The sequence below is a fragment of the Thermobia domestica genome, chromosome 2 (genome assembly GCF_964235325.1).
Source record: "Thermobia domestica chromosome 2, izTheDome1.hap1.1, whole genome shotgun sequence".
NCBI lineage: Eukaryota > Metazoa > Arthropoda > Insecta > Zygentoma > Lepismatidae > Thermobia > Thermobia domestica.
The window spans coordinates 231346858-231372887 of NC_137455.1; the positions used below are offsets into that span (position 1 = coordinate 231346858).

Here is a 26030-nt window from a genome sequence, read left to right on the forward strand (position 1 = left end):
GAGACCCGGGTTCGATTCCCGGCGGGAGCTCATGTGGTTCGGATTCCACGTTAATCAGTAGGTCCACGTCTCATATAGCCTCGCTGCTGAACGGGACGTTAAACTCAAAATCAACTCAACTCATACCAACCTTTTGAGCAGCATGTGAGCACGTTGTAGGACGTACATTACTGTGCCAGATAATCACTTTTGAGGACCATTTCACTCCTTTTGTGTCATAGGGATCATAATGACATCAATGATTTCAGTGTAAGTTGTTCTTTCTCTGTAAAAGTACCTTGAATTTTGTGTTTCTAATCACATGTTCCTTCCTGTTGTTTCCTGTATCATGCTGCAATACTAACTTCAGTCTGTGATTTCAGTTTGACCGACCTATATCACTTGGGAGTGGCACAACATGCGAAAATTCTTTCACATTTAAGTTTTTGCAAACCAGTGTGTGTACAAATTGAGTATCAATTTAAGTTTAAAGTTAAACATATCCCGAAACCTCATACAGTTTTTACTTTTCAAAGTAAACATCTTAAATTGATTTCAGAGCCAGAGATGGTCATCCTCCCTCATTGTGCCCTCATAAGGGCTACCCTCACCCTCACCTCACCCTCATTTTAGTAGTTGAGGGTGAGGGCGATAAATTAATTGAGGGTGAGTGTGAGGGCGTCAATGAAGGGTGAGTGTGAGGGAGGGTGATTGTGAGGGTGTCAATGGAGGGTGAATGTGAGGGCGTCAATGGAGGGTGAGGGTGTCAGTTGAGGCTGAGTGTGAGGGAGGTGAGGGTGAGGGCCTCAATTGAGGGTGAGGGTAAGGGTTCATAAAATTAATTATCTTGAAATTCTTCATTTCTGGAAAATATGTTAGAAAATGTAATGTAGTTTTTTCTTAGAATTAATCATCGTTCACAGAAAATCATCATATCAATATTCCATCAGTTTAATACGCTCTTCATACTCGAAGACAAGATGTTTCTTATAGCTTTATTACTTTTCTATATTTATATATTTCACTTTATAGAAATAATAATTATGAAATATATAAAACTATCTACTGCAAGTTTTTGGCTACCGAAAATTTCAAAGTTCAACGAAAGTTACCCATTAAAAATACTAGAAGTTCTCAGGACATATTTTTTTTTTTCATATATTCGTTCAGAAGAGAAACTAATGAATATTCATATATTCATTCATTCTTAAATTGTAACTAAGAAAAAGCTTTATTTCTTCTTCTAAGTAAGAGAAAAATATATATAAGAAAAGTACAAAGCTGCAAGCCGCAATAAATAACTTTATATTTAATTATCAAATAAAAAGATATTTCCTGCTTTTGGCTGTATACGTACTTTTAGACTTCCAAACCAGCTATGGTCATCCTCCCTCATTTTGCCCTCATGAGGGCCGCCCTCACCCTCACTTTCATTTTAGTAGTTGAGGGTGATGGCATTGGAGGGTGAGGGCGATAAATTAATTGAGGGTGAGTGTGAGGACGTCAATGAAGGGTGAGTGTGAGGGGAGGGCGTCAATGGAGGGTGAGTGTGAGGGAGGATTAGGGGAGGCCGTCAATGGAGGGTGAATATGAGGGAGGGTGAGGGGCGTCAATTGAGGGTGAGAGTGAGGGAGGGTTAGGAAAAATGACCATCTCTGTTCAGAGCAACTTTGTTTCTTTTTCTCCTTTCTGTAGTTATCTCGTGTGGAATAGTTTTCTCAATATCTTCCAGTTTGATGAATTGTTATACTTTCTTTTCAGGTCTTCGTTTAGAGGATATCCCTTGAGCCATTACATACGACAAAAGAGTCATAACCTTCACTTCGAAGCTAGAGAAATAGCATGCCATGCGATAGAGACGTACTGCGCAAGATTGCAGGGAAGAGATTACACTAAGCTTAAGGTAAATATTTAAGTTAATGAAAATCATAGCAAAGGGAAAATTACAATAGAAAAACAATGTAGTACTAATAAATGTAGTGACTCTTTTAGGTACTCGGTTTCCCATACCCTATTCCCGTCTCACTAAATAGTTCCCGCGGTTTCCCATTATATTGATATTTGCTCTTGAACAATAACAAAGTTTTAATTATTGTGATGTAATCTGTAGAAGATATCTGCGTCTGCATCGATGCGTTTAAATGCTTACTATTCAAGTAAACATTTTAAGCGCGTCGATGCCAAACTCCAAGATGACATATTCCCACTATTAGTGCGATTCCGAGGTCACAAGATTCCCATGTGTACTGATATAGCGAAACTGTAGGATGCTGTGTTAGTAAATAATGTGGACATAGATTTCATGAGAATTGTGTGGTGTGAGTTGCCTGACTTGTCCATTCAGGACTTCCGTTTACAGACGGTAAGCTCTGGTACTGCGAGTGCGTCTTTCCTGGCTCATGGTATCTACAAAAGCTGGCAGAAGATGAGTGTGAGCAGTTTCTCATGGTTGCTCCAGTTGTCAAGCGGAACTTTTTCATGAATGACCTCCTTTCAACGTAGCGTTCCGTACCCGAAGTCATCGAGCTTCAATAACAACTAATCAAGCTATTCAGAAGGGACGACCTTGAATTGCGGAAATAGTTCTCAAATGCGACCGAAGTGTTTTTGAGTGTGACTATCCCAGCTCATATTCGTGGAATGAAGGTGTCCTTTCGTTTTGACACTGACGACACACTTAAGACGCTTGGTGTCGAGTGGTCTCCTTCCGCGCACGAATTCGATTTTAGACTGTGACCTTCGAAACCCCACTCAGTGCTGATGAAGCGAATTATACTGTTGGAAGTGACAAAACTATTTGAACTACTTGGTTTTCTATCTCCGGTGACTATTAAAGCGATGAGATTGTTGCAGAGTTTGCGGTAGAACAAGTTGAACTGAGATGACGCACTCCCGTTAGAGCGTTGTCAAGTATGGTGCGAATACTGTCGCGAGTTACCACTATTATGCGAAATTAGTGTGGAACGCTGCATTGTACCACTAAATGCAGCAAAGTATTAAATAATTGGTTCCTGTGATGCTTATGAAAAGTCCTACGCTAGTGTCGCTTATTTGCGGGCAGTACGCGCAGATGGTCACGTAGAAAGCAGATTAATTGCAGCGAAAACAAAGGGTGCACTAATAACAACAAACCCTACCCAGACTCGAGTTGTGTGCTGCAGTGCTTTTAGTAGGAGCACAATTGTAAGTTTGTGTGCAAGTTGATGATACAAACATGCTGTTTATGACATTCGATTAATCTCACATTCCTGATAAACAATTATCATGGTTTAGTTAAACCCTTCAGTAACATTTTTTCATACAAGCTATAATTTAAAATGTACGAGGGACTTCATATATTTTCCAAAATAAGAATTTATGGTTTTTATCAAACTACAAAGAAACTGTCAGGTTTACGAAAACATGTTACAAGACATAAATTTTAGTGTAATTTAAGACTTTAATTTGCTGTGACGAAAATCAAAATCCGCGCATTAATTCTCGAGGTATGGATATAAGAACAAGTCAATAAAATACTTCGTAAATGCACATCACTACCAAGTTACAAATGTCAAGAAGAAGACTCCATGTTTAAGATTGTCACATCATTAGGATAACCAAAATGAACATATGCGTAGATGCTGATACAAACTAATTTGGTTACCTACAATAGGTACTGTTTCTATGGAGTTGTGACTGAGGCAGCCTGTTTGCGCCATTTCGTTCTTAGACAACGTGATCCAAATCTCAAAAGATCCTTTTACTGTCCCATGACAATTCTGTCTCACAATCCGATCCCCAAAGGGCGTCCATTTCAAACTGATCACAAGACCGTAACCGAAATGGGATTTGAAAAGCTGATTTAAATGCCGCAGCCGACGGCAGTAAGGCCGAACCTTTCCAATACAGCATCAAATGCTATGTACGTACTGCGTTCATTCAATATATCCTGAAAGATACGAATTGCTGAATTTTGATAAAATTTGATTAAAATATCTATTGGATAATAGCACATGAATCAATAACAAATTAACTGTAGATAAAGTTACACTTATTTTCGCTTCAACCCTCCATACAAATAACACTACCCAGCATTTTAAAAGAACAATTTCTGTGCCAAGTGGTGTGATAGGTGATCTTAACGAATTTCGAGTCACTGAACAGGAATCCGTCGTCCGTTTCTACATATCACGTCAGGTTTTCTCGTAATACATGCACCAAGATAAGAAATATATTGCATATTATAATAAGAAGTACTAAATATAAGTTTAGAAACATTTATAGAGAAACAGAATGATATGTTTATACAATCCCTGACATATGTATTGCATGTTGTGGACGTGGGCCAAATAAAAAAAAGTTTTATCTATTATAATTGCCAATATCTGGGGTCGAACCCCAGTACCTGGGAACAGTGGCGGCGTAAGGGCGGGGCGAGCGGTGCCCTCGCCCTGGGCCCCACTTTGTGGGGGCCCCTGACGGTAGGTAAAAAATAATTACTAAGAAACCTTCTTAGCATGAGCCGTACAAGGGCTGTCAAGGTTTATAATCCACACCTTCCCTAAATGTAAACGCAATTAATTGGCAATCAATATTACACCAAATAACGGATGAAAGAACAGAAATATCTGTCTAATAAAGCTAATTAGTGCTGGATTTCCGTATAAGCTAAACAAACTATACGCTTCAGGCCTCACTCTCTTGGGGACCCGAAAGAAATTTAAAGAAAAACTGAATGTAGATTAAAAATAAATAAAATAAAAGTTTCATTATCTTGGACGCTCCCAAAGTAATTCAAAGGAAAAAACTCTGAACATAGGTGAAAAATAAAGTAAATGCTTCATACTCTTGGGGGCCCCAAAGAATTTTAAAGGAAAAGGCTGAATGCAGGTGAAAAAATAAAACAGACCTTCTCTTTCTTGGGGTCCCCCAAGAAAATTAAAAAAAAGCGAATGTAGGTGAAAAAAAATAAAATAAAAGTGTTACTTCCCTGGGGCCCCAAAGAAATTTAAAGGAAAAAATGTATGTGGACTAAAATATTAATAAAATAAAAGTTTCACTCTGTTGAATAACCTCAGAGAAATGTAAAGGAAAAGCTGAGTGTAGATTAAAATATAATGAAACTCAAAGTATATTGTGTTATTTACATTCTAAGATCTTATGATGCAAGTAATGGGACCTAGTCTGCTAGCCTGCTTCCTAAACTATCACTGTTTATTTATTTATTTATTCATATATCAGTTCAAAAGAAGGGTAGAAAGAAGGGATCAATGTATATGATGCTTTATTAGGGTAGTAGCATTCTGTTCCCAATTAAAAGCTCTTTAATGCAGACGCTATAGTTGCTTATTCACTTGTTTTCCTTCTGTCTTTATTCTTTTGTCCATTACAAGTCAAATTTACAGCGAGCGAAACCCTTTTGCTTAGCTGGTTTCCCCATTTCTGCTCTTGTTTTTTCGCGTATAAATTTACACTTCAGTGCACAAATTTAGAGTGAAGAAAATGTTCAATAAGAAAACAAGTGTTAAATAATAATGAAAATACTTCAGCATTATATTTAATTCAACTCCTGATTGTTCTCATATGGAACACTTGTCACAAATCGTTCGATTTGTTGACATACAACGTGATTCTGTTCAAGTTCGGGAAGCATTTATTGATTTCATCTCTGTCGAAGGAAAGACTGCTGAGATAATTCCTGCTGAAATACTGAAGGAACTTCAACGTGATAGGCTTGCTATTAAGATTCCAGAGGCCAGTCTTGTCATAATCAGGCTACAATGGCCGGGCAGTATTCTGGAGCTCAAACTTCCATACGGAATATAAGTCCTTTGGCCATTTTCGTTCCTTGTAACAATAATTCATTGAACCTTGTGGTTTACATGCTGCGCACGTTAACGTTCTGACGGTGACTTTGTTGGGAGCAATGGAACGTTTGTTGGTATTCTTCTCTAGATCTACTCACCGATAGAATGTGCTGCAAAATCACGTAAAGATTGGTCTAAAACGTGAAATTAACACTAGGTGGAGATCAAAAGCAGAAGCTTTAAAAGCACTTTCTAGTCAGTTGGATGAAGTAATTGATCCGTTGGAAGATCTGCGTGACACTTCGATTGAAACGCTTGCTACTACAGGAGATGCTGGCCTTCTTGCAAGCATCCAGTCATTGAACTTCATCGCTTTACTATATTTCTGGCCTGCAAATCTCTCATATATTGATCGGATCCAAAAATGCCTTCAATCTCAGGATATGAGTTTCAATCAAACTCTTGTTCAGTTACAGAGCCTGGTTAACACCATTAATATCTCTAGACTTGAGCTGGGCAAGGAAATAATGTCAACAGCTGAAAGAAGTTGTAGGGTGTGGAATATAACTGTGGGTACACATAGTAAAAGAAGGAGATGCATGCCTGGAGAAGCAAAGAATGAAACCTGACTGCACAGGCCGAAGTGAAGCGCTCTATCAATGAAATTCTAGATGAGATGAGACAACAAATGTATGATCATTTTATTAAGATGCATGACCTAAACGACAGATTTGGATTCCTGTGTTCTATGGCCAACTTTGTGTAGCAGCTAGATGATGAGAGCGAAGAAAGGCTAAAAGCATGTTGCTCTGATTTGGCTTTGTTCTACCCGAATGACCTGGGTGGCTTATTATTATTTCAGGATTGTAAGGATTTAATCTGTTCACTAAGGTGTGCTCAGAAAGCTAAAGAACAACTTGACTTTTCACCACAACGTATCCTGAAGTATGTATCTTTAGTGGGACTTGAAATTTACTAAAGTTTGGCAACTGCTCTTCAGATTGTGATAACACTGCCCGTATCTGTCGCATCGTGTGTTTTTCACCAAAATGAAATTGATAAAATCACACCTTCGTTCCACAATGTCAGGAAGGATTCACGAATCTGGCCATTCTTTCTACCGAAAATGAAAAAGCATCCACTGGATTCTGATAATAGAGCTGAGACTTTCGCTGCTACCAAAGAAAGGAAGGTATCATTCTGAATGTTGGTGGAACATAGGCTAATATGGTAGTAGAACTACTGTCGAAAGTAGTTTCATTTTTCAAGTAAAGGCAATAAAAATACAAAAGTACCAAAAGAAAGGGAAATCTTTGTTTTACGTCCCATGCTTATGCCGGTTAGGCTAAAGGGGACGGTGATGATAAGAAATGAATGAAAAGGTGGAATGAAGAAAGTGGGAGGAAACGGGAGAACCCCGACAAAACTCACGAGCACTGTGTTTGTCCACCACAAAGTGCACACGGTGCGAGCTGAACCAGGGACCCCAAGCACCGGAGTTGAACTCTCTACCACTGAGCCACCGCTCCCCCAAAAGTACCGAAAGAGTAATAAAAAACTGTCAAGATTTGTCAATTGACTGGTGATAGGTGGTAATGAAAAGTAAGATGGTATAACCTGTAGGAGAATTCTGTGCTCACATATTTAATCTATAATATCCCCAATTATTCAATATATTCAGGATTTTTTCTTATAATATATTTTAATACTAAGTATGTTAGTAAATGGTAATGAAAATAGTCATAAGTGACAGAATAGTATAAACATGACTGAATTATTAAATACAAAATAATATAATCATAAAACAAGTTAGAAATCTGGAAACAATAGTAAAAAAGACAAGCAGAAGAGAAATATTCTAGTGCTACTATTCATTGATACATCGTACATCGTACATTATCACTGGAGAGAAACCGAATGTTAAAGTGAGTGGGGCTAATTGTAGGAAGGAAATGTAATCAAATAAAATCCATCTAACGTAAATTCAGACAGGTGAGAAACTATGCATAAACTTAACCATTTGACAAATTGCGCAGGAGAAACACCAAAAGCGGGAACCGGACAAAAATATTCTAGAAAACATAGAGCTTACATTTAAAAATCGCATCGGTTATATTATTAATTGCAATTTTTGCAATATCAGCTCATTGTTACGTTTTGTACGTAAATTTGTCTCTAACTGTATTATTAGGAGCATTACTTCCACTATTCCATCTAATTACAGTATGCGTTGATATTACGATAGTATAGGTGTAGTATAAATTCTGGATTCTTGATTGCTACGTTTTTTTTTTTTTTTTTTTTTGTTCTTAAGATTGTTATTTCTGTTGTGGGTTACACTTTTATCCCCAATCATTTTTTCTATCTTGTTCCTTGTTTAAAAATTAATAAAAACGAAAAAAATATGCAGTGATAATCGTGGTCCAGTTTTATTTGTAGATACCAGCCTGAAGGCGGTTCTAAGTATTTAAAAAAAATAGACAGAGATGCTGAATGTCAGCCTTATTTGTTTAATATATCCCAGATTATAATGATCTAAACACACACACACAACAACGGGAAAGGGGGAGGAGCATACAGAAAGAATGATATGTAAATGAATGTCAAAAATAGAAGTGCATAAATCTATAAATCGCGATTGTTTGAAAAGGGGCCCCAACCTACTTCACTGGCCCCAGGCCCCAGTTGGCCTTACGCCGCCACTGCCTGGGAATATACATGACATTTGTGATTTCTGTGCTGTAGCAACAAAATTAGGCAAAGAATTTACCAAAAGCTAATTTATGTATGAAATAACACCTTAGTTAAAGAGTGACTTGTGAAACTCACCTTAATTTGAACAGTCCTAGTTGTTCCTTTAGGTTTTAGTTCCTTTAGTAGTTTTTTTTTTTTTTTTTTTTTTTAATGTTTGTGTTATGTTTTTCAGTCTACTGAACATTTCTCGTAGTGACTGATTCATTATGCTTTGTACAATTCAGTCTTACGATATTTTTGTTAGTGGCCATTGTGTTTTCGTATATGTCAATATTCAGGGATGTACTTGTAGTGAAACTTCTGTCCTTGCAAAAAGTAGGCTACTTATTCTTTATGGAGATGATGAATCATATTAATGTTACTGTTTTTCAAATCTTTAAAGGGTTTACTAGTTGGCATATTATCGTTTATTGTAATTGTATTGTAAGTAGGGGTGTTCCGGATTCCGGAATACTTCGGAATGAAAATCTTAATTCCGGAATCGGAATTAAAAATTTAGTTATTCCGGAATTCCGAAATCTCGGAATTCCGTAATTTCGGAATCTCGGAATTTTGTAATTTCGGAATCTCGGAATTCCGTAATCTCGGAATTTCGAATCCAGGAAGTTCATTCCGAAATTTCGAAACCTCTAAATTCCGGAATTTCGGAATTCCGAAAGTTCACCTCGAAATATCGGAATTCAGGAATCTTGGAATTCCGGAACTTCAGTCAGAAATTTCGGAATTTCCAAAACTCGGAATTCCGGAATCTCGAAACTTCAGCTAGAAATTTATGAATTCCAGAATATGAGGACTTCGGTTCAGCACTTCTGAATCTTTGAAATTTGAAATTCCCAATAACGGTACGTCGATCCAGCATATCGGAATCTCGGAATGCTGAAATGTCAGCATCTGAAATCTGCAAGTAACATGATTATGAGATAGACGTCAACACTCAGACAATGTAATGATGAAACTTACTCTTTTTTACTCATTGTCAGTGGCGGCAATACTCCGTCTTTCTGCAGAACGAAAAGAACTGAGCAGAAGGACTCATTGAACAAAGTGTAAAGACTTCATTTACTGGTTCTTGTCTTGTTTTAATGTTCTACCCAAGGACAGGCTCTAGCATGTTTATACATCGTTGCTAGCTGGGTCACTAGTGCAATACGGATAGAGTATCGACCAGTTTCTTCTCTGCGTGGCTTCAAAATGACATATAGAAAATGAAAAAACTTAGAAACAGGGTGAAGCCATAGATTGCGAGTTTCGTATTCATTACCTATATATTTACTTGCACACTTGAGCCGATATTCACCCTCGTACTCCTTAATGTTTAGAAGCCAGGTTCTGGATACGTAGCTGAAATGCTCGTTCTGCGCACGAAGAGATTTTAGATTTTAGAAAGGCATACGGCTCGGTTAGGAGAGAAATATTATACAACGTTCTTACAGAACTTGGAATACCGAGAAAGCTAATTAGATTAATTAAGATATGTTTAAATGAATCCCAAAGTAAAGTCCGGGTAGGAAAATTTTTGTCCACGAGCTTTCACGTCGAAAATGGCCTGAAACAAGGAGATGCGTTGTCGCCATTATTATTTAACTTTGTTCTGGAATACGCTATAAGGAAAATCAAAGATAGCAACCAGGGCCTACAGTTGAACGGTATTCACCAGGTTATGGCATATGCTGATGATGTAAATTTAATAGAGGATGATAGGAGAACAATAGAAAGAAATGCAGAGATCTTATTAAACGCTTACAGGGACATGGATTTAGAAGTAAATGCAGAGAAAACTAAATACATGGAAGTGTGTCGGGACCGTAATACGGAAAATTGTGGATGCGTTAAAATATTAAATAATACTTTTGATAAAGTGGATAGTTTCAAATATCTAGGATCAATATTAACCGAGGAAAATCATATTCACGAAGACATTAAATGTCGACTAAAAGCAGGGAATTCGTGTTACTATTCGGCGCAAAATCTCTTGTCCTCGCGAATTCTGTGGAGGAATTTGAAGCTTAAAATATATAAATCGATAATCATCCCTGTTGTTCTGTATGGTTGCGAAACATGGTCGCTTACACTGAGGGAAGAACATAGACTGAAAGTATTTGAGAACAAGATCGTGAGACGAATATTCGGACCCAAGAGGAATGGGAATGGGGAATGGCGGAAACTTCATAACGAGGAACTACACAATTGAGCTGAGCGAAGCGAAGCTCTTATACTCGGGTTAGCCGTTTGGTTGTCCGCGAACTCCTCCTAGACCGTTTGGCCGATCTCAACCAAACTTAGCACGCTGATAGAGTATGTCGCGCTGAGTGACAACATAGGTCGAAATCAAAAATCCGATGTACCATCGAGGAATAATCACCGAAAAACGCTTCCTCCTAGAACGTTTGGCCGATCTCAACCAAACTTAGCACGCTGATAGAGTATGTCGTGCTGAGTGACAACATAGGTCGAAATCAAAAATCCGATGTACCATCGAGGAATAATCACCGAAAAACGCTTCCTCCTAGAACGTTTGGCCGATCTCAACCAAACTTAGCACGCTGATAGAGTATGTCGTGCTGAGTGAGAACATAGGTCGAAATCAAAAATCCGATGTACCATCGAGGAATAATCACCGAAAAACGCTTCCTGATACGTAGTTTAAGCTTGCTCAGCTCATTTCATTGCAATCGGGTATATACATTGCATTGCTAGTTGAGCTGAGCGAAGCGAAGCTCTTATACTCGGGTTAGCCGTTTGGTTGTCCGCGAACTCCTCCTAGACCGTTTGCCCGATCTCAACCAAACTTAGCACGCTGATAGAGTATGTCGTGCTGAGTGACAACATAGGTCGAAATCAAAAATCCGATGTACCATCGAGGAATAATCACCGAAAAACGCTTCCTCCTAGACCGTTTGGCCGATCTCAACCAAACTTAGCACGCTGATAGAGTATGTCGTGCTGAGTGACAACATAGGTCGAAATCAAAAATCCGATGTACCATCGAGGAATAATCACCGAAAAACGCTTCCTCCTTGACCGTTTGGCCGATCTCAACCAAACTTAGCACGCTGATAGAGTATGTCGTGCTGAGTGACAACATAGGTCGAAATCAAAAATCCGATGTACCATCGAGGAATAATCACCGAAAAACGCTTCCTCCTTGACCGTTTGGCCGATCTCAACCAAACTTAGCACGCTGATAGAGTATGTCGTGCTGAGTGAGAACATAGGTCGAAATAAAAAATCCGATGTACCATCGAGGAATAATCACCGAAAAACGCTTCCTGATTACGTAGTTTAAGCTCGCTCAGCTCATTTCATTGCAATCGGGTATATCCATTGCATTCCTAGTTTATACGGTCTACCCAACATTGTTAGAGTCGTCAAGTCTAGAAGGCTTAGGTGGGCAGGTCATGTAGCTGGAATGATAGAAAGTAGAAACGCTTTCAAAATCTTGACTGGAAGACCAATCGGAAAACGACCATTAGGAAGACCTAGGCGCAGATGGGAGGACAATATTAAGGTAGATCTCGCAGAGATTGGAATACAAAGTAGAAACTGGATGCAGTTAGCTAAGGATAGAAGTCAGTGGAGAGCTTTTGTGAACGCGGCATTGAACCTCTGGGTTCCATAGGCCATAGAATTAGTTAGTTAGTTTAGTCATATGTGTACCAAGTTTGGTTGAAATTGCTTCAGGTGTTCCAGAATTATGCTGGAACAAACATACATCCATTTTTATAAGACAAAGCATCTAGCTCTTCTCGCTCATAGTTTTCTTAGTTTTTATTTTCTTGTATTAGGAAAAACAACTTTTCAACGAAAACATGTGGTTCGGAGCTCACATACGTAGTCGGTCCCGTAACTAGCTGATAAATAGTTTTTCATAACGTAGGTTTTGCATAATGCTATGCCATAATTATGTAATTTTTGTAGATAGCATGGCACAAAAATTAATTCAATTATACCATGATACCTTTTTTAATACACAAAATGAAAACTTTCCTTAATGTCAAATGTATTTTGCGTTAATATAAAGAAGAAATAAAAATATGATAGATCTGAACTGCGGAAGATTGGAAATACAATGTAATATATTTGTAATAACTGTATTTAATAATTGTAAAAGCAGTGGAAAAATATACAATCAATCTAGCTTTCAACATAAAGTAATAATGAAATGCCATTTCAATAGAATGTTAATCCTCTCAAATTTCTTTAATTTAAAGGAAACCTATAATTTTAGTTTCTACCGTAATTTTTTCTATCAGAGCTTTACATAATAGCGGATTCTTACTCTTATAAGTTAGGCTACCTGTTCATAAGATCAATAAAATAAACAAACAAAAAAGCCTTATTATGTTTAAAGATGTTGGTTAATGCAATACACATTACCTCAAATCCAATACTATCATTGTACAACATTTTAATACTTTTCTGAACACGGTACTCGCGGTTATAGAACAACCTTTATTTCGTCGGACTCTGATGTATAAAATCAGTTCTTCGATCCCGACTCGTGAGAGGATAGTTATGTTCGCGACAATTTTCAAAAGAATAAATGTTTTAAAAATTAGAAATAATATCCTATATATTTGATGGATTCCATTAAACCTGATTGTATCCGTAAATTATTTCTACTACAAAATGTTACTTTTGAAAATTCTTTTATCCTTTCATAGCGTTTTCAGTCTGGTTAGTTTTACTATGACATATGTAAAAGGCAGAATGGAAATGTACATTAACTACAAATTAAAATAAAAAGTACTTATCATAATGAAACATAAGGAAATGTTATATAAATAACATAATAACAATATATATTACGCATATTTAATACGTAACACTAGAAAACTAGGAAAATGTTATGCTGTACAAACAACATTTCAAATACGAAATATTATGAAACTTAAGAAATATATTAATTGAAATATTATATTGAAATAATGTATTAACATTATGAAATCAAAGGGAATGTTATTTGAATAATATACAGATACATCTATGCAGTGATAATGACACTGGTAACTATGCTTAAATTTACCGTACCTTTGAAAATAAGAAAAAACAGATACAGAGACAGACGGAAGTATTGGAATAATATAATTAATACTCTATTTACATTGTATGAATTATAAACAACATACATCATATTTGCTTAGTAGTGTTGAATTTGTAAACATATAAACGTTACCATTATATGTCTCCGAAACTATATTTAAAATATCATAATGCATGTATTTAGCACACAATATATAGAGTCTACTATATTTCTCCTGCGGTCTCACTTATAGGACGACATAACGTCTCCAAACGAGTAGACACATGACTGGATGCATGTTTTATGTCCTCACCACACAGTCGTTGATTTCATACTGTGCCTCGCAACAGCAGTTCGCAATTGTAGTGTAAAGCTAAGCATTCACAAGTGAAATGGGGTGTAAAGCTAAGGAGACAACAGTCGAAGAGAGAAATGTTGTAATTAATCTGTACAAACAACACAAACCCCTCTCCGAAATTGATAGTACAGTCAACAGAAGCAAAATCATGGTGTTCTCCATCATTCAGCGCTTCAAACAGATTAATAGTGTTGTGAATAAGCCTAGATACGCCGCTCCTTCTAAACTTAGTACTAGAGACAGGAGCCAAACAAGCAGAATCCGGCATTTGAGATTAGAGGAAGCCTTGAACAATATTCTGGCACTGTGATGCACATAGGAACAGTTGGACGGGTTTTACATAGTGCCAGTTACATAGTGCCTACGAGGAAACCATATGTCAATTGTGTGAATCAGAAAAAGAGTCAAAAATTTGTTAACCTGTATAGGGGAAGCCAACAGAATTCTGGAATCACGTTCTCTGGTCGGATAAAAACAAATTCTGCTTATACAAGGGTGATGGACGTGTTACAGTGTGAAGGCTATCAAATACAGCTAAGAACATGGTAGCTACAGTGAAACATGGAGGCAACAGTGTGATGGTATGGGGATGTATGGCTTCATCAGGCGTTGGGGAACTGATGCTCATAGATGGAATCATGGAAAAGTTTGAATACAAGAGAATTCTTGAAAACAATCTTAAGAGGAGTGCACAGAAGCTAGAATTGGGAAATGGGTATTACTTCCATCAGGACAATGATCCAAAGTATACTGCGGAAATTATGAGGCTTTGGATGGTGTATAACACTCCTCACACTTTGAAGATACCGACCAAATCACCAGATTTAAACCCTACAGAGAACATCTGGAACGAGCTCGAAGATCGTGTTAGGAAACATCACATTAGAAGTAAGGACCATCTGAAAGAACTTCTTCAGAGTGGAGAAATATGAACTCTGCAGTCAGCACAAAAAAGTACAGTCATGTTAAAAAATTATCGTAGTAATCCATAGAAAGGGGAACATAACTAATTACTAACTGTTCTCTGTTGAATGCTGATATCCAGATGTAAACAAACTATTTTCATCCTTTCTGGTAGTGGAAATAAGTATCCGATGCTTTTCATGAGTTTATATATTTAGTAGAAAACTCAAATTTATTTTGTAGCAGTTGTAATTTTGTCTACTTTCTTTCCATACCTATAGAAATGATAAATCTAGTAAACATGTTTATGTTAGAATAATTATGTCGAACTCTGTACTTCGTGTTGATTTATGAATCCCCTGTTATACTAAGCCAGAGATGTGAAACAATGAGAAAATTTAGCTTATATTCAATAGTATTTTAAAATGTTTTTGGAACAATAGTTTTGTTCATGGACAGAAATATTAACTGCCCAGCATGCTCAGCGGTAAGATTATTTGTGTACACAAATATTTTCTCGCTAATTTTGTTAATCTTGAAAGATGGTGGGAATGATTATTCCACCAAAGTAGTGGCTCTTCCTCCAAATCTGCATCCCTAAGGCTTAGGTACAGGTTCAATTATTCTATGTGACTGCCTTCTTTATCCTGTCACCAAATGTCCTTCGTTTTAGGCGTCTATTCTTTTAGTACCAACATTCCCTCGAATATGTTTTTTAGGATTTCCTGCTGGAATAAGTCTCAACTTATACAGTACTCTACCTTTTGTTATCTCAATATTTTTACTCAAATTATCTTCTTTAAACCTGAGATCTAAGAAAGCACAAATTTTCTACAGAATTCTGCTTCTTTCATCCTTCTCGAATCGCGATTTCAGAAGAGACAAAATTTCCATTTTCATACTTCTTTCATCTTATTTGAGGCTGCTTCTAAGATCTGTTCACTATCTCCCTCTTCAGTCAAAAAGTCATAGAATGAGAGATGTGTTTCCTGCGTACTTGCTTCATCTTGTTATGATATATCGTCTATCAGTTGAGTTTCTTCGACTTGAAAATCTTTTGAAATTTGTTCATATGATGGCCATATGTCCGACGCTGTAACAGATGTTTCTGCTGACATACTGTCACAATGCATTTGTAAGAACGATAATAGTTAATAATTCTAATTAATAATCATAGTTAATAATTCTGTTTCTTCGTTCTGAAGGATAAGATTTTTATATATTGTGTGAGACAGAACTTTTGCTATTTCTTCTTGGCGTGTTAAAACTACCAGCATCAAAAGAAAGTAAACAATCATCTTGTTGGCGTGCATGACGGAAGTATTTTACGCAGAAGGCCTAATGCATCTTACTCTTCTTGCAGCGCATGTCTCATTTTCCTGCTTTGACTCATAATTTGTCTGTTTCCGAAGGTCCCTGTAGCTCAAGGGCTTTGTTTACTCTAATATTCAAAGTATGGCCGAAACCACTCAAATGTTGGAAATCGCTCAAGTCAACAATGGCCTTTACAATATTGGCACTACTGTTGTTACACAACGAACATTTTCAGTTGGTATTTCCCACATATCTATACTAAAATATAAAGCCTCTAACAGATTTGATTTCGGAAAATCGGAATTCCGGAACTTCATCGCAAATATCGGAAGTTCGGAATTCCGGAATCTTGAAACAAGATCTGAAATTTCGGAAGATCGGAATTCCGGAATCCAGAACACGATACTAAATTCCGGAGTTCCGAGATTCTGAAAATTCCGGAATTCCGAGATTCCGAAAATTCCGAAATTCCGAGATTCCGAAAAACGGAATACCGAAAAATTCCGGAATTATCGACATTCCGAATTCCGGAATTGAAATCTCTATTCCGAACACCCCTAATTGTAAGGAAATCGTCTAACAATAGTTATGGATAACGTAGACATTGTATCCTCGTCGCCAAAAGTGCCTTTACATCGCCGTGACGGGTATGTGACCGCGCAGTACTCCAAGGAAGGGATGGTTGCATAAGAAATTGTGATTAATTTTGAAGAGTTTTTATTTTGACTAGGGAACTAACGTAGGTATAGGGAGTAGAGGCATAGATTTGAAGCATCAGTACACTGTTATCTCTGAAAAGATTCGTATTCTCAGTTTTTCAATTTATTATCTTCTATGTTAAGTTAATAACTGCTGACAACTGCTACTAGCGCTTTTCACTCTTCAGAAATTTAACACGACATATTCACAGGACACTTTTCTAAGTCCTAAATGTATGCGTGAATTATTTAATTCGTCTCACTGTCCTTATTTTGAGAATGGAAACTGAATATGCTGAACGTGAATATGTTTCGCTGTAGTAAAGCAAGGTCCGTAATAAATGCAAATAAGGTTCTTATTATTAAATAAAACACAGAAGTATTTATTCCGTGTATAGCACAATATAATACAGTAATTAACCAACATGATAATCTTTAACGCCCGCAGGATTTCTTCGAACGGGGGGAGGGGGGCGCAAAGGCCGATATAGAGTTTTTCGATTTATTGCCCTATATATATTAAAAGTCATAACATTTATCATTGATAGCGTATATCCTCTTACTTTTAAAATCGCCACTGTAGCCTATTAGTCAGAACATACATCTCCAGATATAATGTAGAGGGAAGAGAAGGAAGGAGATATGAAAGGTGGCGTAACTAATTTTACTGCGCCCTGGGTAATCGATTACTCATACCCGGCCCTTGTCCCACGCATTTCAACTGCTGCGTTATATATATATGGTTCCATGTCAGAAGGGCCCGAAAAAGGGCGAGGATAGAAAAGCCCAAGTCAAAACGGGGCTCGGTTTTAAAAGGCCCCGCGTCATAAGAGCAAGGTCAAAAGTGGCCCCGCGACAAAAGTGCCCGAGTCGAAAATGCACCGCATCAAAATGTTCCCCTCGTCAAAAGGGTCCAGGTCAAAAGATCATCGCGAGTAAAGAGACCGAGTAAAAAGGGCCTTATGTCAAAAAAGCCGGGTTAAAAAGACCCCGCTTCAAAAGGGCACAGGTCAAGACGGTCCCGAGTCAAAAAGGCCCCGCGTCAAAAGGAGCCAAGTCAAAAGAACCCCGCGTCAAAGAGGTTGGCAAATACAATTCCACTGCTAAAAAGCCTGAGATCAGGAGTGAAAATCAGGAGAAGGATACATATGACCAGTGGCGTAACTAATTTTATTGTGCCCTAATCGTTGATCATCTATTTACTCATACCTTCCCCCTGCCACCCGCATTTCAGCTGTTGAATATATATATATATATATATATATATATATATATATATATATATATACAGTAAAACCTGCCTTCAACGGACCCTTTATTAAACGGAAAACTGTCTTAAAGGGAAATATTTCATGGTCCCATGGATTTTGGAGTAAAAGATATGTAAAAGTCTCTTCATTAAGCGGAAACTGTGTTATGCAGACAACGGAAAGCAAAATAAACCTTTAACGGAAAATTCTGAGTTTCAGACTACATCGTTTAGAAAATTTTTAAACATCCTGTGAGAGGGTAAACATATACTGTCTGCGATAAATACTTCGTTCTTTTGTTAAATCTTTATGGGCAGTGTTGAACCTTCGTCAATCACTACTCATATTCTACTCATATTCAGCTCCCACAATTTTTCGCTAGTCCTACGTAGCATGTCAGATGTCATTCTTCTTTGTAGGCGTACTTCTGTTCCGCTTGTGTAGAAACTAGCGATAGCCAACAAAAATGAGAAGAAAACTGACAAAACAAAGTTCTGGTAAAAAGGAATTGAGATAAAGCAGAAGTTATATATCTCCATCACGTGTCGTGAAAACAAGGAGGAAAGAGTTCAGAGGACTTTCAAAATTCCAGAGAAAGCTTTTCTGTGTCCTGAAGTATACCGCAGCCAAGTAGTAGCAATGTGTGCAAAAAATCCTGTTTGACTATTGGGAAAAATAAAGGGAAGTGTGCACAGCATATTTTGTGTTTAAGTTTTTTTGGGTATTAATCCGTAGAAAAAAAAAGTACTGTAATTGAACAAGTTGCGTACATCAATATATTTTCTCATTATGTCCGTTATAAGCATATATATTTTTTTAACGGAAAGGTCTATCTCCATTAAGCGGAAACCTGTCTTTAACGGAATTTTTTGCAAGTCCCGCTCGATTCCGCTGAAGACAGGTTTCACTCCATATATATATATATATATATATATATATATATATATATATATTTCTATGTCAGAAGGGCACGGACAAAAGGACAAGAACAGAAATGCCCGAATCAAAAAGGCCCCGGTCGAAAGGGGCCTGCGACAAAAGCATCCGAATCAAAACAGCCTCGCTATCAAAAGGGCCAGAATCAAAAGGACGTCGCAACAAAAAGGCCCTATCAAAAATGTCCGGGTCAAATGGGACCTCACCTCAAAAAGGACACGGGTCAAAACGGCCCGTGTCAAAAGGGTTACAGTCGAAAGGGCACCGCGAAAGAAAGCCCGAGTCAAAAAGGCCCCCGTTAAAAGGGGACGAGTCAAAAGACCCCTGCGTCAAAAAGCCCGACTCAAAAGGCTCCGCGTCAAAAGGGCCCGGCAAATATAGATTCACGGCAAAAAAGCCTGAGATCAGGAGTGGAAATCAAGAGAAAGAAAGAGATATGACCAGTGCTGTAACTAATTTTACTGCTCCCTGATCATTGATCATCTATTGAATCATACCTGCTCCCTTCCCTGCTCCGCGCAGAGTTGACGTATATATATATATATATATATATATATATATATATAGTTCTGTCATAAGGGCACGGACAAAAAGGTGAAGACAGAAATGCCCAAGTAAAATGGACCCCGGTCAAAAGGGACCGGCGACAATAGGTTCTAAGTCAAAAGGGTCCCCCTGCCAAAAGTGCCCAAATCAAAAGGTCGTCCCGACAAAAGGGCCCTATCTAAAAAATGTCCTGGTCAAAAAGGACAGCGCATGAAAAGAGCACGGGTTAGGACGGTCCCGTGTCAAAAGTTCCCGAGTCGAAAGGGCCCCGCTACAAAATGCCCAGAGTCAAAAGAGGCCTGCGTTAAAAGAGATCGTGTCAAAGAAGCCCCGCATCAAAAAGGCCCCGCGATAAAAGGCCCGGTAAATACAATTGCACGGCTAAAAAGCCTGAGATCAGGAGTGAAAATCAGTAGAAAGAAAGATATATGAGCAGTTATGTAAGTAATTTTACTGCGCCCTGGATCGTTGATCATCTATTTACTCACAACTTCCCCCTGCCGAACGCATTTCAGCTGGTGAATATATATTCTATGTCAGAAGGGCGAGGACCGAAATGCCCGAGTAAAAAGGGCCCCGGTCGAAAGGGCCACATGACAAAACTGCCCATCAAAAACGGTCCTGCGTCTAAAGGGCTCGTGACAAAAGGGCTCGGCGACCAAAATCCCGAGTCAAAAGGGTCCAAATCAAAACGGCCCCGGTAGAAAGAGCCCGGGTAAGGAGTCGGCGACAAATGAGCCCGCGTCAAAAGGGCGCTGTTTCAAAAGGGCCCTGGTCAAAAGAGCCATAGTCGAAACGGCCCCGCGCCAATAGGGTTGGAGTCGAAAGTGCCACGTGTAAAATAGTCCCGAGTGAAAAAGGCCCCGCGTCAAAAGAGCCCGGTTCCACGGCTAAAAAGCCTGAGATCAAAGCACGAGTGGAAATCAGGCATGCACAAGTGCATATTGTCAATTTGGTAAGTTGAAGTGTTTGTGCAAAAGAAGGAAAATGTCTGTAGTTATTAGTAACAAATAAGAAATTTGAATGGTGATATAAGTTTTGTTTGGTTGTTGATTGTTCTGCTACAAATGCTATTGCTTAAGTAAGGTTGCATTCTCCATTAAAGTAAGGTTGCACTCCCGTCTTTCGGAATTTGTATTCTCGTTACATAGCCTAATCAAACTTTATATATTATTCACTTTCCCCTTTGTTCTAAAATTCAGTTTCTAGCCCTGGATCAAAGTATAGTATGAAAAATATTCTGTGAAAAAGATTAGTTTAATTTTGCAGTGAGAAGGCACATGTGGAGCTGTATACAGAGTTAGTCAAAAGTATTGGGACAGAACAATAATAACGACGTGCGTGGACGGAGGCAAAATATGTTACAATTGGCATTATTGCATTGATTTGGAGTGGGGTCACCTTCGAACACATCTTGAATTCCGCCATATTGCATATCACACAATATTATTAAATATAGAAGGTTATGATTTTAGACTAACTTAGACCTGAATATTCCTACAAATGAGAATGTGAACTCGTTTGTGACACATCATTTGTTTGAGACTGAGTGTGCTCTGTTTTACAGGGTGTCCTATGTTTAAAAGTAAATTACAGACATTCAGTAAAACGACTTCAGCATCATCCCTATTTATCGTAGAATCATGCTTCATGCCTCGTTTTATTACAATAGAACAGCCTTTCAAATGGTAAACTCCGCATAAAAGATTGCGACAGCTAACACCGTGCAGTTAGGCCAACAAATATACACCTTCTTATCCCATAATCGTGTCAGGGAAAGAAACCCTATCTCTCATCTTTGCTTCACTCCCATACTAAAATTAGCTAACAGCACGAGCGCAATTCTTATTTCAAACTATACATGTATTAGTACAGATAAAATGAAATAACAAAACCGAGAAGAAACAAGATTCATAGTTTGATGTAGGGAGAAACTGAAATACCCACAATGAAAAATTGAAACCAATGAATGTGTGTTACACAGAGATTCAGAAATGAGGCAGAGAGAGAGAGAGAGAGAGAGAGAGAGAGAGAGAGAGAAGAGTAAAGGAGAGGAGAAGAAGAAAAAGTAACGGGAGAACAGATAAAACTGTGGAATTTAAACGTAGTAAGAAAATAACCTAACATTATAAAGTTCCGTTTCCAGAAATCCAACAGTAATATATAAATAACGTTTGTTTTTACATAGCTTTTCAGAACTATTCGAATATATAGACGATCCCTTAAACATTTATTACGCTACTTTTATAATGGATAGCATACTCAATTTCAAGTAGAACTGTAGATGTTCGAGACACACAAAATGCTTTGTTTCCACATGGTTCGATTGCAAATTCGGTAGTGTTCGTTGGACGTAATTATCCAAAATACATTCTAATATACCCAGTAGATAGCGTTGGTCATATCCTCCATTTCAGACTACTAATGCAAACTGAACGAAAAAAAACGAAACGAAAAGAAAAGAGAAAGAAAGAAAAGAGAAAATTGAAGAGTGCTATTTTATTTTAAATATCTATCAGATATAACCTATATTAAAAGTCCAAACTGTATCGTAATGGAAAGCTACAAATGTTGGAAAGGAAAAGTTCATGTTTCCCATAGATGTAGCATCTTTTAAATTTCAACGTGAATAAAACACATTGAATTATAGGATGGGAACAAATATTGTGTCGAACTAGTATAAATAAAATTTTGTTTTCAAATAACCAAAGAGGTACCATTTTCTAGTCTTTTCCGAAGAGTTATCTGTTCCGAACATCCAGCATTGATTTCATCTCTTCCGGATATAACGTAATTTGCACAGATAGAAAGAACACACTAAGAGCTCAAACGCATCATCGTGTCAGTCGTATGATGTTGGTTAGGTTATAGACCACCACTGGATCGATGATTTTAAATCCGTAGTGACCCGGTAATTCGAATGAGACTCGGTAACCCAGAGGATAAAAAAGAGATTTTACTTATTTCCTTGCGTTTGAACAATATTTCTGTCAGAGATGACTAGGACCGTTGATGTTATCCCTAGAGCACGAAAAACACGACGCCGAAGTTAACAGTTAATTAGATTCCCCGAACCAGGTTTATCATGCTTCTGCTCCGTTTTAACTTTGGAATATGAAGTTCCTGTATGTGTGAGAGGGAGAGAAGTGAAAGATGGAAAGACAGGAGAGAGAAACGTCAAGGAAGATAGAAAGGGACGGGAGGAATATAAATATGAAGCATACTTACTATTGCAGTGTATGATATAGAACGCACACACTATTTACTCGAACTATAGCCATTAATGCTTTGTTAGTTCTCCATCAGAAGGTGAATCTCTGTTTGCAGCAATTATTTTATGCGAAAAAATACTAACTGTTGGAGAATCGAACCAAGATTTTCCATTTGGAAGTCTGACACGTTCCCACTACATCACCGATTGCTTTAGCCAAACTTTGTTTAACAAATGGTGTAGTGTTTCTTTCTGAGAACGAAAACAGGAAAAGTGTATACTGCAGATCAATGATATCTTTGGAATGTCCTGGTAATTCCTTTGCTCTTTCCCATCCAACATTTGTAAATCGTCTTTATCACGATACAGGTGTTTGCTTTCACATTCTTACATATTGCTTGTCCAGTATGATAAGTCAATTCTTCACAATCACTTTGTAAAAAATTAACTTTAACGTAACAGGATTTTAACCTATGTTAGATAGCTATATTATTCATAAGGCCACTGCATTACCCGTGCACTATCATGCCACCTAAAATAAGGAGTCGAATATTACTTTCTTTAGCCCTGATCTTTGGAACGAATCGGTTTCTTTCTGTAACGTTATTTGCAACAAAGTGCACGACGAAATTGATTTGTTCGACGGCCTAGAAAGAAAGAAATGCTCACTGATAAAAAAAACTTTCAATCGAGGAAAGAATGTGAAAATAAAACATATTTTGCAGTAATTTCTCCGTGCAAGTTTAAAAGTGCCCAAATAATAATAATAATAATAATAATAATAATAATAATAACCTATATTGTAAAATTGAAAGTAAGTATGTTTGTGGCTCCTAATCTCTTGAACCACACGACCGATCTCTATCATGCTTTCCACATAGATAAGGTTTGGATCCTGGACGACATTTGTCATTTCAGTTTGACGGTGCAACGTAGGGGCCGGTGAGAGGGAGATACATGTAAAAAAACTGAAAATGAAAGTGGCTGTCTTTGTGACTTCATCACTCTCGCACCACCCGACCGATCTCAAATTTTCAACACAGATCAGGTTCGGGCCTAAGATTGTATTTATTTATTTGACGATATAGCTTAGGGTTGAAGAGAGGTAGAAGTTAAATATATAAATAAAAGTTGATAACTCGCGAAACAAAGGATCCTTAACGATCAAATTTGTAACAGAGGTGAGGTTCGGGCCTGAGATGATTTTTTTCATTTCATTTTCTCGGGAGAACTTGGAGAGGGGAGTTGGAGTGGGAGATATATAAATAAATAAAATAAATAAATAAATTAAGTTAATAAAACTTAATGACTCTTGAATCACTAAACCAATCTTGATCACATTTTCAACCTAGATGAAGTTCCAACCTGAGATGGTTTCTGTCATATCACTTGGACGGTGGAACTTAAGAGATGGAGAGGGGGAGCGACATTTAACAAGGAACTAAAAATTACTGGTGTAAGTGGCGAATCTTTAATTTTTGGAGTCTCTGAGATTAACAGTGGCACATCTGATGGTGTTTAAATCCAAATTCAGTCCATCTACTTGGAGGAGCGGGAGACATATAAAAATGATCGAAAAAAACAATATCAGTGTCCAATTCACAGTTTTCCGGCTCGCTTAGATCAACAATGACACTGCAGATCAACATAGGGTGGGGAGGGGATATATAAAACTCATAAAAAATGACCGATATCAAAGAGGGCTTTAGTATTACTAAACTGTGAGTGAATAACGGACCATATTACTATTTTTTCTCAATTTAACCCAATGAAGCGGGTAATTGATGCTAATAATAATAATAATAATAATAATAATAATAATAATAATAATAATAATAATAATAATAATAGACTACTATACTGTGAATGTATACATTTATTTTTATTATTATTATTATTATTATTATTATTATTATTATTATTATATTATTATTATTATTATTATTATTATTCACGTACTTTTGAACTTGCACGATGAAATTACTTTAAAATATGTTTTATTTCGGTATTTTTTTTCTGGATTGTATGCATTTCCTTTATTAGTGGGCACTAATTTCTCTTTAGGCCGTCGAATAAATCAATTTCGTTGTGCACTTTGACTCGTTCCAAAGATCAGAGCTAAAGTAAGTAATATTTGGCTTCTAATTTCAGGTGGCAAGATAGTGTTGGGGTAACGCAGTGGCCTTATGAACAATACAGCTATCTAACATAGGTTCAAATCTTATTCACGTCAAAGTTAATATTTTTACAATATGATTGTGAAGAATCGACTTATAATACTGGACAAGCAGTACGTAAGAATATGAAAGCAAACACCTGTATCATGATAGAGACGATTTACGAATGTTCGTTGGGAAAGGGCAAGGGAATTACCAGGACATTCCAAAGACATCATTGATCTGCAGTATACACTTTTCCTGTTTTCGTTCTCGGAAAGAAACACTACACCATTTGTTAAACAAAGTTTGGCTAAAGCAATCGGTGGTGTAGTGGTAACGTGTCAGACTTCCAAATGGAAAATCTTGGTTCGATTCCCCATCAGGTAGTATTTTTTTCGCATAAAATAATGGCTGCAAACAGAGATTCATCTTCTGGTGGAGAACTTACAAGGCATTACTGGCGATAGTTAGAGTAAATAGTGTGTGCGTTCTATATCATACACTGCAATAGTAAGTATGCTTCATATTTATATTCCTCCCGTCCCTCTCTATCTTCCTTGACGTCTCTCTATCCTGTCTTTCCATCTTTCACTTCTCTCCCTCTCACACATACAGGAACTTCATATTCCAAAGTTAAAACGGAGCAGAAGCATGATATACCTAATCCGGGGAATCTAATTAACTGTTAACTTCGGCGTCGTGTTTTTCGTGCTCTAGGGATAACATCAACGGTCCTAGTCATCTCTGACAGAAATATTGTTCAAACGCAAGGAAATAAGTAAAATCTCTTTTTTTTATCCTCTGGGTTACCGAGTCTCATTCGAATTACCGGGTTACTACGGATTTAAAATCATCGATCCAGTGGTGGTCTATAACCTAACCAACATCATACGACTGACACGATGATGCGTTTGAGCTCTTAGTGTGTTCTTTCTATCTGTGCAAATTACGTTATATCCGGAAGAGATGAAATCAATGCTGGATGTTTGGAACAGATAACTCTTCGGAAAAGACTAGAAAATGGTACCTCTTTGGTTATTTGAAAACAAAATTTTATTTATACTAGTTCGACACAATATTTGTTCCCATCCTATAATTCAATGTGTTTTATTC

The 26030-nt window shown here is 37.4% G+C and overlaps 1 protein-coding gene across 14 annotated transcripts in view; it reads left to right on the forward strand.

The window, feature by feature from the left end:
• The window catches only part of LOC145678403 (methyltransferase-like protein 25B), an 881238-nt gene that overhangs the window by 434812 nt on the left and 420396 nt on the right, over nt 1-26030 (forward strand). For all 14 annotated transcript variants that reach the window (XR_014130376.1, XM_081748506.1, XM_081748507.1 and 11 more), the window contains one exon: nt 1741-1882. Coding sequence is in view for 13 of the 14 variants with exons in the window: in XM_081748506.1 (XP_081604632.1) it covers nt 1741-1882 (142 nt within the window). In the remaining variant the exon portion in view is untranslated. The remainder of the gene's footprint in view (nt 1-1740; nt 1883-26030) is intronic.